General features: G+C 42.3%; 1 protein-coding gene across 2 annotated transcripts; it reads right to left on the bottom strand.

The window, feature by feature from the left end:
• Window positions 1–544: 544 nt before the first annotated feature.
• LOC146328893 (extracellular calcium-sensing receptor-like) lies at window positions 545–17,614 on the bottom strand. Of its 2 annotated transcripts, XM_084716558.1 has the most exons (18): window positions 17,505–17,614; window positions 16,946–17,240; window positions 16,694–16,780; window positions 15,357–15,626; window positions 14,808–15,014; window positions 14,446–14,718; window positions 13,394–13,621; window positions 13,177–13,300; window positions 12,902–13,095; window positions 4,595–4,725; window positions 4,148–4,442; window positions 3,901–3,987; window positions 3,191–3,460; window positions 2,644–2,850; window positions 2,283–2,555; window positions 1,750–1,974; window positions 1,534–1,657; window positions 545–1,455 (listed from the first exon to the last, which is right to left on the bottom strand). In XM_084716558.1, exons 1-18 carry the CDS (start codon window positions 17,612–17,614, stop codon window positions 545–547), a joined length of 4,311 nt encoding a protein of 1,436 aa, XP_084572684.1. The 2 variants fall into 2 exon arrangements, with proteins under 2 accessions (XP_084572684.1, XP_084572685.1); XM_084716559.1 differs by lacking the exons at window positions 12,902–13,095; window positions 13,177–13,300; window positions 13,394–13,621; ... (4 more) ...; window positions 16,946–17,240; window positions 17,505–17,614 and adding an exon at window positions 7,450–7,498 and having other exon boundaries at window positions 4,595–4,748.
• Window positions 17,615–17,850: the final 236 nt, after the last annotated feature.

Below are 17,850 nucleotides of genomic sequence, written 5' to 3'. Positions count from 1 at the left end.
TGTGGCGTTATTTCCACATCAGTTCAGGTAAAAAATAAATGCATATGATCATAATCTTAAATTAACCCAGATAATCTGCATACATAATTCAGAGAATGCAATGAATAATTTTTAATGGGAGAATGACATTGTTGATGGCTGATCCAGCAGGTCATATTTACTGAAGTAACATTAAGCAAGACATCCTGGATCTTTTAGTAACACAAAGTTTAATCAGGTATAAGGTTAACTTAAACAATGAAATGTGATAAAGGCAACAGCATTTGAAGTGCAAGTGGTGAGTTTTTAAACAAAGTCCTTGAAAAATATCAGAAGTATTCTTACACACATGATCCATTGTGTACAAAATTTCATATTCAGATACATTTATTTGGCATCAGTCCTGTTTTCTCAATATCTTAACATTACTATTGCTATTAGACTTATTTTCTGCCTGTGTAACTGTATTGTGTACAGTTTCTGTTAAGACTGATTTACTTTTCTAATTGAATGCACTGATTGTGTGCAGAAAAAGCATTGTCTCCTATGAAGTTGGGTACATTTTTTATGACTCAGTGCCTCGACCCATGATTGCTTTCTTTGTGTTCCTCTCTGGTCTCAGCAGGATTATGTAACATTTGGGTCCAAACAGTGCCACCAAGAGGCCAAAACTGGAAGCCAGGATGGCAAAGACCTCCACTGCATCTGCATATTTACCTGGTGAGCTGATATAAGCAGGCAAAAAGGCCACCCACACAGCACAGAAGATCAGCATACTGAAAGTGATGAGTTTGGCCTCATTGAAACTATCTGGAAGATTCCTTGCTATAAATGCAATCAGAAAACTGAGGATAGCCAGTAAACCAATATAACCCAGTAACACTGCAAAACCAACTGTGGACCCGACTACACACTCAAAAACAATTTTGTCATTGTAGTATTGAGTGTTTTTATGAGGAACTGGTGAGGCAGATACAAGCCAGGCAGTGCAGATTGCTGCCTGAACAGAAGTGAGAACCATAACTGTTCCTCTCTGCTGCAAAACACCAAACCACTTGAGACTGGCTCCACCTCCTGGCTTGGAGGCCTTGAACACAGCCAGAACCACCATGGTTTTCACCAAGATGCATGAGACACAAAGCACAAAGCTGATCCCAAATGCTGCATGTCTCAGCTGGCATGTCCACAGTCTGGGACGACCAATAAACAGCAGTGAACACAAGAAACATAATTTAAGTGACAGCAATAGCTGGAAACTTAATTCTGAATTGTTGGCTCGTACTATAGGTGTTCTGCGATGATAGATGAAGATGCCCAGGACAACAACACAGATACATGTGCCCAGCAATGAGGCAGCTGTCAAACAGATACCCAAAGGCTCATTGTAGGAGAGGAACTCTGTTTTCTTAGGAACACAGTGATCACGCTGGGGGCTGGGCCAGAAGTCCTCTGGACAACTGGTGCACTCCATGGAGTCTGTCAAAATAGGGATAATCTTGAGATACATGTTTACATTGTCTTCACAACCTGCCATGTTTAAAACTGAATACCAACCAGTCTCATTGCTGATCTTTCCTTCAGAACAAGGGATGCAGTCAAAACAGCACACAGGTTCCCCTTTCCTTCTAGCCATGCGAGTACCTGGAGGACAGCTCTCACTGCACACCGACCGTAGTGGCTATAGTGAGAAAATTAAATATTGTTATTCTCCACTACTTTGTACTGATATTTTGAGCTATTCTTAGGGTGCTTAAAGCAATCTGAAGTAACCTTTTTTGATTCAAAGTTCCAGAAGATTTTGTCTTCATCAAGTATGAGTTCTTCTCCTTTAAAGGCATAGTTCTTAACCTCACCCACATTCTGAAGTTTAGATCCATTAGGGAGCGGCAGCACGTTCATGATATCATATATTGGAAAAACATCCCCATTCTCATCAAATGATACTTGATCACCAAATGATGTGGTGAAGTTGACTTTTTCCAAGTAATACAAAAGCTATGAATATCAGCGTGAAGAATAGAGGAACATCAATGAGGACAGGTTAAAAAATCGCATATGACTGTTGAATACAGCAGTTGTACTGAATATTGAAACTGAAGACATAAACATATCAAAGACCTGATAATACTATCCACTACTATTGCACAAAGGGAGGAAAATCCTTTCAGCTTTTTGCTCACCACTTTACAATTAGTAATCTCACAGTTTTGTATTTAAGACTACACTCTATAAGCTACTCTGTAATGAAACTAAAGCATGTGATTTTCTTATATAAACAGGTGGAGTGTAAACTGATATCACACCTGCCATGGCTCCAGTCCTTTCAAACTGCCACAGCTGTGCCCACTGAAAGGCCCTCTCCCTGGCTCACACTGCAGCATGTCATGAAGTGCATATGCCAGAATATAAACAGCCTTGTACACATTATACTCTGGCCTGAGGTTTGAAATGTCCAAATATTCAGTCTCTACATTCTCTAGATCTTCCTGTCCAGTGCATAATGTTTCCCCAGTGTCTCCACCTGCTGGAGGTGGTGCAAATCTACACTGAAATGTGTTTTCCCAAAACTGGTTCACCTGAAACATATTGAAATCATTGTGTTACACATTATGACAATGTATTATTCTTGCAGTTACAAGATCAGTTGCATGGTTAATCTCTCACACTGCTATTTCCATAGCTGTTGTTGTGGTGGGGATCAGGACGTATTTGTAGGAGGAATTCTCTGAGCCCTGGAATTTCTCCTCGTCGGATGGCGATGCCCAGTGTGCCAGCCAAGTATGGCAAAATGTGGGGAGCCTGGAGCACAGTAGCTGCTGTCCAAGATTCACTAGTCATCCACTGAAGGCCTGTCACATTCTGCCTCCACACCTGCGTATTATACCAAATATATAAATCCACACTGCCATGCCACTAAATTAGTGTCTGATGTATTAAACAGTTTAAACAGTTGATGTCTTATCTTATGTTCATACAAACGTGCAAAACTATATTTTAAACAATATTTTGATCAAAGTAATAAATCATATGACAATTTGTCTGCATGAATAATCTCACAAGTAACAAATAAGTGGTGTGAATTATTCACGTCAATAAATTTGTCAGAGGCCAAGATTATTACATAAAGCCTTTTACTTTAACAAATAAACATTGACACGATCATGTAGTATACTTAAATCAAGTCATAATTAAGTTCTATTCCAAGCCCAACCTCTTGCATGAGGTGAATCATGAGTTTTTGATGTGCAAACACAATGACCACACGAGCTGTGGATTTCTTCATCACATCCACAATCCTCTGTAGTTCAGCTTGGTCATTGTCCCAAGGCAAAACCTCTAAGTAGGCCAGACAACCTTCACCAGACTGGATGAAATCAGATTGGAAGTCTTGGGCAGCGTGGAGTCCATAGTCATTATCACTGATCAGCAGACCTGCCCAAGTCCAACCAAAACGTCTGAGAATTTGAATCATAGCACGTACCTATGAGAATACAGAGGGGATGGAAACGTTACTTCTGATACCCCTGGTAAATATCTCTTTGTCTTTTTTAGTATAAGCTTAACATTTCTTTTTCTTTCCTTTTAACAAACCACCAGAGTAGTTTATAATATCCTTACCAAAAGCATAATAATGATTCATTGTCACAGAGCTTGAGAGGTCAGAGAGATGTGGCCTACAGAGTAGCCTGCTTTTGAGTTGACTTTTCAGTTAATTTTGTATACAGATTTCTATAAATTGTCATTTTATTTGACATATGCAAATGTACTTCTGAGCAACCAAAGCTTTGTCTTTGTCTGTCTTTTGTGTCTTTCCTTTGGGGGGCCCTGACCCCAGGTTGGAATCAAAGCAATAAAGGAACATTTTTTCTTAGCAATGTTTAACCGTACTATGAATCCTAATTTTTGCTGATAGATGATCACCTGGAAAGCATCACTTGGTATTGTCCTAAAGAAGGATGGAAACTGTGGCCGGTCACTCAGAGTGGCACATGAGGCAAAATAACTCACCTGTGAAAAACACAGATTGTAAATCCTAGAAATGCTCAAAGCCATCAATTATCTTTGATTTTTTTACTCATTATTTACAACTGACATTACATTTTAAATGAAATGAAATCAAAACAAAATAATCCTAAAGAATGTTTGTAAGTTAATGCAGAAAACTTACCATAGGTACTCTGTACAAACCTAAGACACTGGAGATGGCCATAGAATATGCAGATGAAGAATCACCCACAATCCCTAGGACTGGAGGGGTTCCAATACAGGTATTGTCTAATATAAACTGCTCTTCTTGACCACTGACTAAAGACAACGCTGCACCGAATCCAATCCCTAGGTTGGCACAATTATCATACACACTGTATCCCAGAGTCACATTAGGTAGCAGGTTGGAATTTTTGTTGATCTCATCAACAGCAAAGACCATGGTCTGAGCCCACCTGAATCCTATAACATCAAAACTAACACAAGATATACCAATGTTTAATACTGAAAAATAGTAAATAAAATACAACAACACAATTCTTTCAGATTAATATTCGATTAAAAAAATACACTCTACTAATTCTACTAATTTATTTTCTGCTTTTTGCAGTTTCCCTGACAGACTCACCCATAGCAGGAAGGCTGTTGTGGCTCTGAGGTGAAAGACAGGTCAGGCAAGACAGAAAAGAAGTGTAACTTAAACATCCCACCTAGAACCACATCTCCAGCCTTGTGCATCCCATTTAGATGAAACTCTCTCTGTAACTGGCATGAGGGTGCATAAAGAGGGGAGGAGAAAGAAGAAGACATGTGGGAATGCAACATAAAATACATTATGAAGAGCAATTTGATCTCTAACAATGCCCACATAACTTTCCTCCCCTCTACCCCTTTTCTGAGCCTCGTCAGTTATGTCAACCCCTTTTATTGACTTGCAGTATTGTTTAATCTCGCATACATAAATCAGGCCATTAGCAAAAGTAGGGGCAGGGCCTAAAATACATTTCATTTGAGATTAATTTTTGTTTTTGTATCTGTGTCATTTGTGCAATTTTAATATCTCCCCACAGCCATCTGTCCAAAACAAATTCAATCAGACTGTGATGATCAAGGTCTACTGAAATTTGCATATATTAAGTTGTAAATTTCAACTCATAGTAAAATACCTGCTTGCATTGTTTTCTTCAGAGTCAGTGACCTTTGACCTCATTAATCTTATCAGTTCATCCAACTCATCTTCTGTGTCTGGATGGAAAAAATCCCTTCAAGTGTTCATGAGATATAATGTTCAAAAAAAATGTCACACACATGCAAGAATGAAGACGGAACCACTCTGGTGGCCGGTGGTGCTAGCAAAGATGAAGGCGCGACCCCTCGGGTGGCCGGTGGCGCTGGTGAACATGAAGGCGGTGGGACCTGTCTGACAGCCAGTGGCGCTGGCAAAGACAAAGACGGGTCCCTGCAGGAGACCAGCACTGGGGAGATGAAGCAGTCTTCAGGTGAGCTGATAACGCCAGAAAAATGGCAGGAGACTGGAGGCAGCTGCAGTTCAGGATGGGCAGGAGGTGACTGCGGTCCAGCCAGGGACTGGAGGAGACTGCAGCACTAATGGCCCAGCCGGGACAACGACGGTGAAGATGGCCAAGTTGGAACAGGAAATGGCTGCGGCGGCGAATACAACCCAACCAGAACAGGAACTGGCGATGGCTGCAGACCAGCTGAAGCAGGAACCAGTGACGGCCCAGCCAGAACAGGAACTGACGACTGCTGCGGTGGCGGTGAGCCCAGCCGGAACAGGAACTGGAGGCGGTGGCTGCGGCGGCGACGGCCCAGCCAGAGCAGGAACTGGAAGTGGCAGCTGTGGCGGCTGTGGCTGCTGTGGCAGCGGCTGAGGCTGTGGAACACTGGGCAGCTGAGGCTCTGGAACACTGGGTAGGTGAGAGGCCTGACGTCGGCGACCGCCATTTTTGCGTCTGGGGGGCCTCTCAGATAGTGACTCTGGTGCAGGATCACGCAGGGAACATGCTGTCAGAGAACCAGGCTTAACACTAACAGGCTGGAGGCCTGTGGGTCTATGGGTAGCCAACTCGGGTGCTAGAGTGGGGAGAAGGCTAGCAGGCTGAGCAGGTGGCTGGTGACTTGAGGAGTCCATGTAAAGCTCAGAATCAGGGTTGCTTGTTGAGTTAAGATCAGCCTGTAAATCTCTCTGTAGGTTAGAAAGCAATGCCAGGTTTCGAGTTACAAGGGGAAAAACTAAAATTTTGGGCCTCGACAAAAAGATATTCTCCATTAAAAAGTAAACAAATATCCTTCGCCTATCTGTGCAGCCTCGGATGGCTGAGTGCAACTGCTCAAACTCACAGCACGCCTTATTCAGCTCCTCTACAACCGAAAATTTTGCTGGGTCCATTTTGGTAAGTTCATACTATTATATGTGTGCTGAGTAAACAAGTAAACAAAGAGTGGTCCCAAAAATGCAGACTGGAGTGGAGGATGCAGAGTTCAAAAAGGATTTAATTGCAAACAAAAAGGTAACAAAAGCTCAAAATAAAAGTTGCTGAATTCGGCAACTTTTAATGTGGTCCTTCAGCACAAGACAGCACCCAGCAGGTTTGGCCGAAATCGTCTTCACAATCACAAAACACCATCATTTATGGTCATTCTCTTCATCACACGGGAGTGTAGATTAGTAAAGTGTCATTTAAACATATTTTCTATCAGCAATTACAGTATGTCACAAACGTGAGTACACCCCTCACGTTTCAGCAACCATTTTATTATATCTTCTCAAGGGACGATACTATAGAAATGAAACTTGTGTTGTGCAGAGGAGGAGCTACATGTGATCATTGGTAATAATTCATAATTAATCATATTAATTATGGATTATTCAAATATTTTATCAATTAATTAATAGTTAATTCATTATTACATAAGCATAATATTCACTTAACTTACAACGGGGCACCACCGGGAAAACCCGGACCAATGATCAGGCATAAGTTAAGTCTCAAAGAGCTCAGGCACTGACTTTGTCAACCAGCTTTTATCACAATATACACGAAAAACCAGGACAACTTGTCTTTGCAGTATAACAGGATTTATTCACACTGATGACATTAATTTACAATCAACATCAACATTGCTGTATAAACCCTATTAACTATAAAACCTTACAAAATCAACAAGCATCAAGAAGTGTGTGTGTGTGTGTGTGTGTGTGTGTGTGTGTGTATGTGTGTGTGTGTGCGTGTGTGTGTGTGAGAGAGTGTGGAAGAAAGTGGGTGGTTTAGCGAGTGTGTGTGTGTGTGTGTGTGTGTGTGTGTGTGTGTGAGTGGGGGGGTTGTGAGCCCGAGTGGGGGTAAGACGTGGCAAGATAGCGGCGGTGATGCTGCAGGCTACGTCACGCGAGGGTCACTGACCACGTCACGTAATGGCGGCTCGCCAAGAAAGCATGTGACTCACCACAAAGGAGGAGAGCAGGTAGCGGGAGATTCAAGTAGCTCAACTCCAAGCATAGGTTAGTAAAAAGAGAGAGAGAAAAAATCACTCAAGGGTGTCGTCACGCAGGCGGTATTGAAGTGCAGTAACCCATCTGTGTTACGCAGAGACGCGCTCGGCTCAGCTGATGAGCGGCGTGAATCTGGACATTAAACTAACACAGCTGAGGTACCGATCAAGGTCGCGTTCGGGGCGACACTATAGCGGTCCGATGAGGTTGGACTACTATGTATCACAAGCAGAGACAAATGAGCGGAAGGAGAACAGACACAGCAACACAGGCAATATCTTTAAAACATTAAAATGCAGCATAAAACCGGACGCGGCGGTCCGTGTTAACAAGCCCTTACAAATTATATAAAAGAAAAACACACACTGTCTTATATCTGTCCAGAGCTAAAGCCTCTTACTTTGCAGAGAGTGGAGTGATGTGTCGGTCGTTCCTCGTGCGTCCTTGTTGCGGCAGAGGTAACGGGGTTAGCGGCTCACAGTGGCTAACGGGTCCTCGGCGAGGGGGCAAGTCTCTGGCGAGGCGAGTCGATTCCGGCTCGTAGCGGGGTATCACTCGGGAAAGAAGGGGGTCCTTGTCCTTCTTCTTGAAGTGGGCAGTCCTTGTTATCTGCCAGGCTTCGCATCCGTGGGAATCCGGGCGAGAGGGTCAATCCGTGGTCTTGTACCGGGCTACTCTGTGTTCCTCGGCGCACAGAGTGGAGGAGAGGAGAGGAAATCAGCTCGACCAGCGAGGGAAATCCGTAGGCCTAACGCGTCTAATGGTGCACAGTCACTTGTCCTAAAGCGTTTGCCACGTGGGACGAGTTGTTAAACTTTAGGGATGGTTGCGGTTACTTTCATTGACTATGCTGGTCACAGTCGAAAGCGTTTCTCTCAGGTTTGCTTCATGATAATATAGTCCTGCGTGACGTCATTGGCCATGGCGGATTTCACCCAATGGGAGCTGTGGATTTCCCGGGGACCCCTGCTGGTCAGCGGGGGTTCTGCTGGGGGTTGAATCTGCTGAGTCATCCAAAGAAAGGGGGTTGACTGGGTCCTTTGTTCTCTTGGGAGCCAACATGTGGTCTCAGGCTTTGACTGTTATATGTAGGCCCCAAAAGTTAACAAAGAAGGTGTAGGCCTTCGTTGGAAATCCTTGTATGGCACAACACTTGGATATAACTTAGAGTAGACAGTGTACAGCTTGTATAGCAGTATAGATTTACTGTCCTCTGAAAATAACTCAACACACACCCATTATTGTCTAAATAGCTGGCAACACAAGTAAATACACCTCACAGTGAACATGTCCAAATTGTGCCCAAAGTGTCAATACTTTGTGTGAGCACCATTGTTATCTAGCACTGCCTTAATCCTCTTGGGAATGGAATTCACCAGAGCTGCACAGGTTGTTAATGGAATCCTCTTCCACTCCTCCATGATGACATCACAGAGCTGGTAGATGTTAGACACCTTGTGCTTCTCCACCTTCCACTTGAGGATGCCCCTTAGGTGCTCAATTGGGTTCAGGTCTGGAGACATACTTGGCCACTTCATCACCTTCACCTTCAGCTTCCTCAGCAAGGCATTTGTCATCTTGGAGGTGTGTTTGGGGTTGTTATCATGTTGGAAAACTGCCATGTGGCCCAGTTTCCAAAGGGAGGGGATCATGCTCCGCTTCAGAATTTCACAGTACATGTTGGAATTCATGTTTCCCTCAATGAACCACAGCTCCCCAGTGCCAGCAGCATTCATGCAGCCCCAGACCATGACACTACCACCACTATGCTTCACTATAGGCAAGACACAATTATCTTGGTACTCCTCACCAGGGTGCCGCCACACATGCTGGACACCATCTGAACCAGACAAGTTTATCTTAGTCTCATCAGACCACAGGACATGCAGACAGAGAAACAGAAATTCATGCTCTTGGACTGCTTGTCTTCAGCAAACTGTTTGCAGGCTTTCTTGTGAGCCAGCTTCAGAAGAGAGATCCTTCTGGGATGACGGCCATGCAGACCGACTAGATGCAGTTTGCAGTGTATGGTCTGAGGACTGACAGACTGACCTCCCGCTTCTTAGTCCTCTGCAGCAATGCATGCAGCACTCATGCGTCTGTTTTTTGAAGCCAACTTCTGGATATGATGCAGAGCACGAAGACTCAGGACAATTCTTTGGTTGACCCTGGCAAGGCCTGTTCAGAGTGGAACCTGCCTTGGAAAACTGCTTAATGACCTTGGCTACCATGCTGTAGCTCAGTTTCAGGGTGTTACCAATCTTCTTATAGCCTAGGCCATCTTCGTGGACAGCAACTATTCTATTTCTCACACCCTCAGAAAGTTCTTTGCCATGAGGTGCCATGTTGAACATCCGATGGCCAATATGAGAGAATTGTACCCAAAGCACCAAATTTAACAGCTCTAATCCATGACACAAAATTGTATGGTCCAGTCAAGCAGGCAAAAACATGAACATGATGAATAGGACAGGTGGCTTTGCATGTTTGAAAAACATGTACAGGTGTCACTAAGGGTGTACTCTCTTGTGTTGCCAGCTATTTAGACAATAATGGCTGTGATGTGAGGGGTGTACTCACTTTTGTGACATACTGTAAGTGTAAATATTGAAGTTAAAAGCATGCACGTGTGTCTTGTGCTTGGCTGAGGCACACACGTCTCCACAACCACAGAACACTTTTCATAAATGTTATGTCATGTGTGTCTTTAAAGATAAACTCACTTATAAGGAAGAAGAAATTATTTTTTGATTATAAATCTTAATAAATCTAAACAGACCTACAAAGTGCGCATGGCATAGGATCACAGCTGTCAGATTGTCTTTATCAGATGAATCAGCATGACAGCTGGAGCAACTGTAGTGTTTGTGTCTGTGTGTTTATTGTGATCCAGAAAAACAAGGATTCATAAGTTAAGATCTATAACATACAAAATGTAGAAGACACTATATTTGATTGCATGAGTCTGGCCTGACCTGGAGAGAAAATGATTTGTGTGCTTCTGTCAGAACTGGTTGGATATATTCATGCGTAATTTTGTGCACTTCAAACTTCAGAAACTCCTTCTGATTTTTTCATAGCGGGTCAGAGTAGAAAGGATGGGAGGAGGAGATGAGGATTAGGTGGGAGACAAGAAGAAGAAGGAGCATGGACTGCTGTGTAACTGCTCCCCCACCAAGCTCAGGTGGGCCAGTGGAGCCGAGCACCTTAACGGCTACAGACTGGATCGGTTCGCCTCCCCTCTCTACTGCACCATCTCTCTCACCTGCTTCTCAGCCAGCAGAGCTGCATAACAATGATGATGATGATAATTAATTATAAAATACAACACAATTTCAAGGTCCTTCAATGCAAAACCTAACTAGTTACATATCTGCATGAAATTTGCGGTTCATTTATTGTATTGGTTTTTGCAGGCGTTAGTGCAAAATAAATTATTTACACATGAAGCTGTTTTCGAGGCGTATTGCACACTTCTGCGCTTTCACTTCTCAAAACAGGAGATCTGTCTCCGTGCTTTGAAAATCTTTTCTCTTTGTTTTCTCATAGTAAATCTGCTGTCATGCTGGAACCGTTTGCTGCTGCTGGCACACCTGCCTCTTAAAGGTAATGAGAGCTGACTTTCTGATTGGTTTATTGCATGTTTGGCCTAAACTCAGCTGTGAATTAATGAAGGCAATTGGGCACACCTGATAGGGGGTATCCCGCTTTGCACTGGTAGCACAAAGGGCAGGGCAGGGCAAAATACCACTCCCCCTGGCACAGGATGGCAAAGGTGGATTTGGACACACCTTGAATGAATAAATCCTTTGTGCCTTGAGCTTTCCACTTGCGCTTTAGATCAGCGTAAGATAGGGCCCTCAGGGTGCTTTCACACCTAAAAGTGTGGATCATGACCTGAACCAACCAACCCACAATGTACTGGAAAGTCCCACAAGCCTAAGATCTCAAGGCAATCACCACTTGAAGGACTGCTAGCAAGGCATGGTTCCTCCTACTTTGGTGTTAACAGTCCAGTTCAAGACTGGACGGAGACATCATGGCATAGACTGATGGTCAAATCTGTACTCTCTACCAAGTTGCACATCACTTATACTGGATTTCTTTATCTTGACAAATTTATTTTGGTATCTGCTTTTCTTCAATCGCAAAAAAAATCATCCATTGTTTGAGGTCCCACAGATTGTTTCAGCTTTTAGGCTACTGGTATGTCTCCCTTGAAATTTTCTGAGGAAAATGGTGCAAAATGCTAATACTTGGAGGTTAAAGGGTTTTTACATTAAATCACCTCAAGGAAATCCTTGAGGTGATTTCATTCATCTGATGTTTGGGAAGTCAGGAGTTTCATTTTATTACATTTAACACATATTACAAAGCACATATATATATATATATATATATATATAGGATATGCAAGGGAGACTAGATCTAGATCTAGTGAGTGTAACTCGTAGTTTGATCAGGTATAAATAACTTAAACAATGAAATGTGATGAATTCAATAGATTAACAGAGAAATATTATAATATTAGAGGTGCAAGTGTGGTGTATTTTAACTACATCCTTGAAAAAAATTGAAAGGATTCTCATACATATGATCCAGTTAGTAAGAGATGTCACATGCACATACATTTATGTGGCATGAGCCCTGCTTTCTCAGTCTTCAACATTACTATATTTCTGTCCCATGAAATGAGGTACATGCATTTTATGACTCAGTGCCTCGACCCATGATTGCTTTCTTTGTGTTCCTCTCTGGTCTCAGCAAGATTATGTAACATTTGGGTCCAAACAGTGCCAACAAGAGGCCAAAACTGGAAGCCAGGATAGCAAAGACCTCCACTGCATCTGCATATTTACCTGGTGAGCTGATATAAGCAGGGACAAAGGCCACCCACACAGCACAGAAGATCAGCATGCTGAAAGTGATGAGTTTGGCCTCATTGAAACTATCTGGAAGATTCCTTGATATAAATGCAATCAGAAAACTGAGGATAGCCAGTAATCCAATATAACCAAGTAACACTGCAAAACCAACTGTGGACCCAACTACACACTCATAAACTGTTTTGTCATTGTGGTATTGAGTGTTTTTGTGAGGGACTGGTGAGGCAGATACAAGCCAGGCAGTGCAGATTGCTGCTTGAATAGAAGTGAGAACCAGAACTGTTCCTCTCTGCTGCAAAACACCAAACCACTTCAGACTGGCTCCACCTCCTGGCTTGGAGGCCTTGAACACAGCCAGAACAACTATGGTTTTCACCAGGATGCATGAGATGCAAAGCACAAAGCTGATCCCAAATGCTGCATGTCTCAGCTGGCATGTCCACAGTCTGGGACGACCAATAAACAGCAGTGAACACAGGAAACATAATTTAAGTGACAACAATAGCTGGTAACTCAGCTCTGAATTGTTGGCGCGGACTATAGGTGTTCTGTAATGATAGATAAAGATGCCCAAGACAACAGCAGAGACACAAGTTCCCAGTAATGAAGCAGCTGTCAAGCAGATACCCAGAGGCTCATTGTAGGAGAGGAACTCTATTTTCTTGAGAACACAGTGGTCACGCTGGGGGCTGGGCCAGAAGTCCTCTGGACAACTAGTGCACTCCATGGAGTCTATGAAAATGGGGACAGTCTTGAGATACATGTTTATATAGTAGTAGTAGTAAATTGCTTTGTTAAAAACTGAATACCAACCAGTCTCATTGCTGATCTTTCCCTCAGAACAAGGGATGCAGTCAAAACAGCACACAGGTTCCCCTTTCTTTCTGGCCATGCGGGTACCTGGAGGACAGCTCTCACTGCACACTGACCGGGGTGGCTATAAAGAGAAAATTAAATATCTGTTATTCTCCACTTCTTTGTACTGATTTTTTGAGTTATCCATGGGGCATCTTATTCATTCAGAACTAACCTTTTTTGGTTCAAAGTTCCAGAATATTTTGTCTTCATCAATTGTGAGTTCTTCTCCTTTGAAGGCTGAACCCTTAATCTCACCCACATTCTGAAGTTTTGGTCTTCCATCAGGGAGTGGCAGTAAATTAATGACATCATATATTGGTATGGGATCACCGTTCTCATCAAATGACACTTGATCACCAAATGGTGTGGTAAAGTTGACCTTTTCCAAGTAACGCAAAAGCTATGAATATCAGAGTAGACAGAATAGACAGACAGTAGAAACCAAAGAGTATGGGTTAAAAAATAACTACATATGGTTATGGTGAATACAGTATTCAGTATTGAATTGTCAAATTAAAGGCATCAACATATCCCTCACCCGACAATACTATCTACTGCTATTGCCCAGGAAAATCTTTTCAGCTGTTTACTTGTGTGGAAGAAGATTTGTTTCTATTTTGTTTGTACTTTTTATGGTTGTTTGTATATTCTGAATTTGAGTGTCAATGCTGAGAGTCGTCCTTTTACATTCATTAACATACCTCTGTAAATTAACCTTTTGTTGTATCGTGAGGAGAGCCCAGTGGTCTCCTGAAATCATACCTTACCTACCTCTAGCTGCTCTCCCCTTTTAGTCTGTGGCTTTACAGTTTAAGCTATGTCCTTCTTTAACACAAGAACTCATTGCTATCATAATTACAGACTTTAACGTTGGGTTTCTCAGACACATTCCCACTGGTTTAGCACCTAATTCACATTTTTCACCTTTTGATGAAATTTGTGTTCTGATCCTCCTTTCATTTCTGGTAAAACTGTGTATAACCTGGCAAACAACCTGACTCCGTGTTGTGAGGCTGTCTCTGCTGCTCAATGAATAAAGCTAAATCTAGAACCAGCCAAAGATCTTGGACCTGAAAGAATCTTTTCTTCAACACTTGGTCCCTTACAGTTATTCGTCTCTTTGCTTTGTATTTAATGCTATAGTCTAAATGCTACTCTGCAAAAAAAAACTTACAGCATGTGATTTTCTTATATACACAGGTGAAGTGTGAACTGCTATCACACCTGCCATGGCTCCAATCCTTTCAACGTGCCACAGCTGTGCCCATTAAAAGTCCCTGTCCCTGGCTCACACTGTAGCAGGTCATCAAGGGCATATGCCAGAGCATACACAGCTTTGTACACATTATACTCTGGCCTGAGATTTGACATGTCCAGAAAATCAGTCTCTACATTCTCTAGATCTTCCTGTCCAGTGCATAATGCTCCCCCAGTGTCTCCACCTGCTGGAGGTGGTGCAAATCTACACTGAAATGTGTGCTCCCAAAACTGGTTCACCTGAAACACATTGAAATAATTTTGGAACACATTATAGCAATATATTATTCTTACAATTACCAGGTCAGATTGCATGGTTAATCTCTCACCATGCTATTTCCATAGCTGTTGTTGTGGTGGGGATCAGGACGTATTTTTAGGAGGAATTCTCTGAGCCCTGGAATTTCTCCTCGTTGGATGGCGATGCCCAGTGTGCCAGCCAGGTATGGCAGAAGGTGGGGAGCCTGGAGCTCAGCAGCTGCTGTCCAAGAGTCACTGGCCATCCACTGCAGGCCTGTCACATTCTGCCTCACCACCTGTGTGTTATAACAAATATATAAATCCACACTGTTATGCCATTAGACAGTTTACATAGCTGCTGTCTTGTCTTACTAATTCTTACAAAATGGTTTACACTGTATTATGAGTAAACTAATGCATCATCATAACTGGAGTTTCATGTAATTTTACTGAGGGAATGATCTCACTCTGAAAACAAATTTCAAAATGAGTGGTGTGATTCTTTCACATAATCATATTTGTCAAGTTCTTATTGGTACTTAAAGTCTTTTTAATTTAACAAATAAACATGAACAACAGTTGTATAAATAGTGGTATGATTAAATTATGCTACAATTAAGATATATTCCAAGCCTAACCTCTGCCACGAGGTTCATCATGAGAGTGTAATGTGTAAACACAATGACCACACGAGCTGTAGATTTCTTCATCACATCCACAATCCGCTGTAGTTCAGCTTGGTCATTGCTCCAAGGTAAAACCTCTACATAGGCCAGACAGCCTTCACCAGACTGGATAAAATCAGATTGGAAGGATCGGGCAGCGTGGAGTCCATAGTCATCATCACTGATCAGCAGACCTGCCCAAGTCCAGCCAAAACGTCTGAGAATTTGAATCATGGCACGCACCTAAGTGAATACAGAATGAAGGGATTAGAGCATGGGCTGAAATAATTTGATAGTGGAAAACCTGCTAAACAGGTTCAACACCAAACCTGGTTTAATTATTGCCTCCCAGCTTTATGTGAAATGTGTGACATAAAGAATGTATTTTTCATTTATTTTTCATTACAGCAAAGTAGTGGTTCCCAGTGTAATTTCTTTGGTGCACCCCCTCCTTCTGTCTATTACAGGTTGAGCCGCCCTACTTCGCACACAACCACAAACACCAAACATTCATTCATTCATTCATTTTCTGTAATCGCTTATTCCGTGAGGGTCGCGGGCTGCTGGAGCCTATCCCAGCCGACATTGGGCGACACCCTGGACAAGTCGCCAGTTCATCGCAGGGCTGACACATAGACAGACAACCACTCACACTCACATTCACACCTACGGGCAATTTAGAGTCACCAATTAACATATCATGCATGTATTTGGACTGTGGAAGGAAGCCGGAGAACCTGGAGAGAACCCACGCAGACACGGGGAGAACATGCAAACTCCGCACAGAAAGGCCCTACCCGAGCAAGCCGGGGATCGAACTCAGGACTTTCTTGCTGTGAGGTGGCAGTGCTAACCACTGCTGCCCCCAAACACCAAACAATAAATGATTAATTCAAAAGCTTTACTATAAAAAAAAATAACATCATTTTTAACCATTTCCTTTCTTAGAACAGTTACCTGTGGTAATATATCTGGTTAATATGTCTTTCTAGTAGTTTATCCAGACATTCATCCTGACAAAAAGAATAAAGGTGAAATTTTCACAGAGCTTGAGAGATCACAGAGGTGTGACTACTGAGTACCTGTTTTTCAGTGAAATAATGTATCTTTGTAGATTGTTGTGTACAGACTTTTGTATAAATTGTGATTTTAAGTAACATATGCAAATCTAATTTTGACGACCTCAGAGCAGCCAAAGCTTTGGGGACCCTCAGACCCAGGTTAGAAACCAGTGCAGGAAACGAACATACTTTCTTAGCAATGTTTAACTGTGTGTATTATGAATCGTCATTTGGCTGAGACATGGTCACCTGGAAAGCATCACTTGGTATCGTCCTAAAGAAAGATGGAAATTTTTGCTGGTCACTTAGGCAGGAACATGTGGCAAAATAACTCACCTATGAAAGACACAGACAGTAAATCCTGAAAATGTTCAAAGCCATTGTTCATTTTTTTAAAAAGGTTTTTCATCCATGTTTACAACTGACAAGAAATTTGAAATTAAATGAAATCAGAATAAAATGATCCAACAGTATTCTTTAATGGTAAGATGGCAAACTTACCATAGGTACTCTGTACAAACCTAATACACTGGAGATGGCAATAGAAGGTGTGGAGGAAGAATCACCCACAATCCCTAAGACTGGAGGGGTTCCTTCACAGGTCTCATCTAATGTGAACTGCTCCTCTTGACCACTGACTAAAGACAATGCTGCACTCAATCCAATACCTAGGTTGTCACAATTATCATACAGACTGTATCCCAGAGTCACATTAGGTAGCAGGTTGGAGTTTCTGTTGATCTCATCAATAGCAAAGGCCATGGTCTGAGCCCACCTGAATCCTAGAACATCAAAACTAACACAAGATATACCAATGTTTACTACTGAAATATACAACATGACACAGTGACTCTGTTAACATGTACATTTTGTACAACAGATTTTTCAAAGAAGCAAACCAACTGAATAGCAACATCTACTCAAAAGTGTGCAAAAAGTCATGTGTTTAAAAAAGCATAAAAACACAAACAAAAGCACACTGTCAAAAATACATTCTACTAATTTTACTTAAATATTTACTCTGTGTTTCTCCTTTCTGTTGTTTTCCTGAAGGACTCACCTATGGCAGGTAGGTTGCTGTGGCTGTGTTGTAAAAGACAGGTCAGGAAAGACAGGAAAGAAGTGGGCCTGAAACAGTCCACCAAGAACCAAATCACCATTCTTGTGCATCCCATTTAGATGAAACTGTCCCTGTAACTTACAGGAGGGGGGATAATGACGGGAGGTTAAAGCAGAAGGAGAGTAAGAATACAACAGGATGAAATACACGAGCAAGAGCAATTTGATCACTAAAAATGCCCACATGATGTTCCTCCTCTTTACCCTTACCCTTTACCCCTCTCTGTGCTTATTCACTTGTATTGCTATGTCAGCCCCTTTTATTGACTCTTAGTATTGTTTAATCT

This window comes from Lutjanus erythropterus, chromosome 4 (assembly GCF_056507025.1).
Source record: "Lutjanus erythropterus isolate fLutEry1 chromosome 4, fLutEry1.hap2, whole genome shotgun sequence".
Taxonomy (NCBI): Eukaryota; Metazoa; Chordata; class Actinopteri; order Lutjaniformes; family Lutjanidae; genus Lutjanus; species Lutjanus erythropterus.
Note: the sequence above shows the minus strand (reverse complement) of the source record. Positions and strands in the feature narration are given on the sequence as shown.

Coding starts and splice junctions, on each gene's coding strand:
- LOC146328893 (XM_084716558.1), bottom strand. CDS start 17,614: ATGCACAAGAATGGTGATTTGGTTCTTGGTGGACTGTTTCAGGCCCAC. Junction 13,096..13,176: donor AAAGATCAGCAATGAGACTG/GTTGGTATTCAG, acceptor CCATTTTCATAG/ACTCCATGGAGTGCACTAGT. Junction 3,461..3,900: donor TACCAAGTGATGCTTTCCAG/GTGATCATCTAT, acceptor GTATTCTCATAG/GTACGTGCTATGATTCAAAT.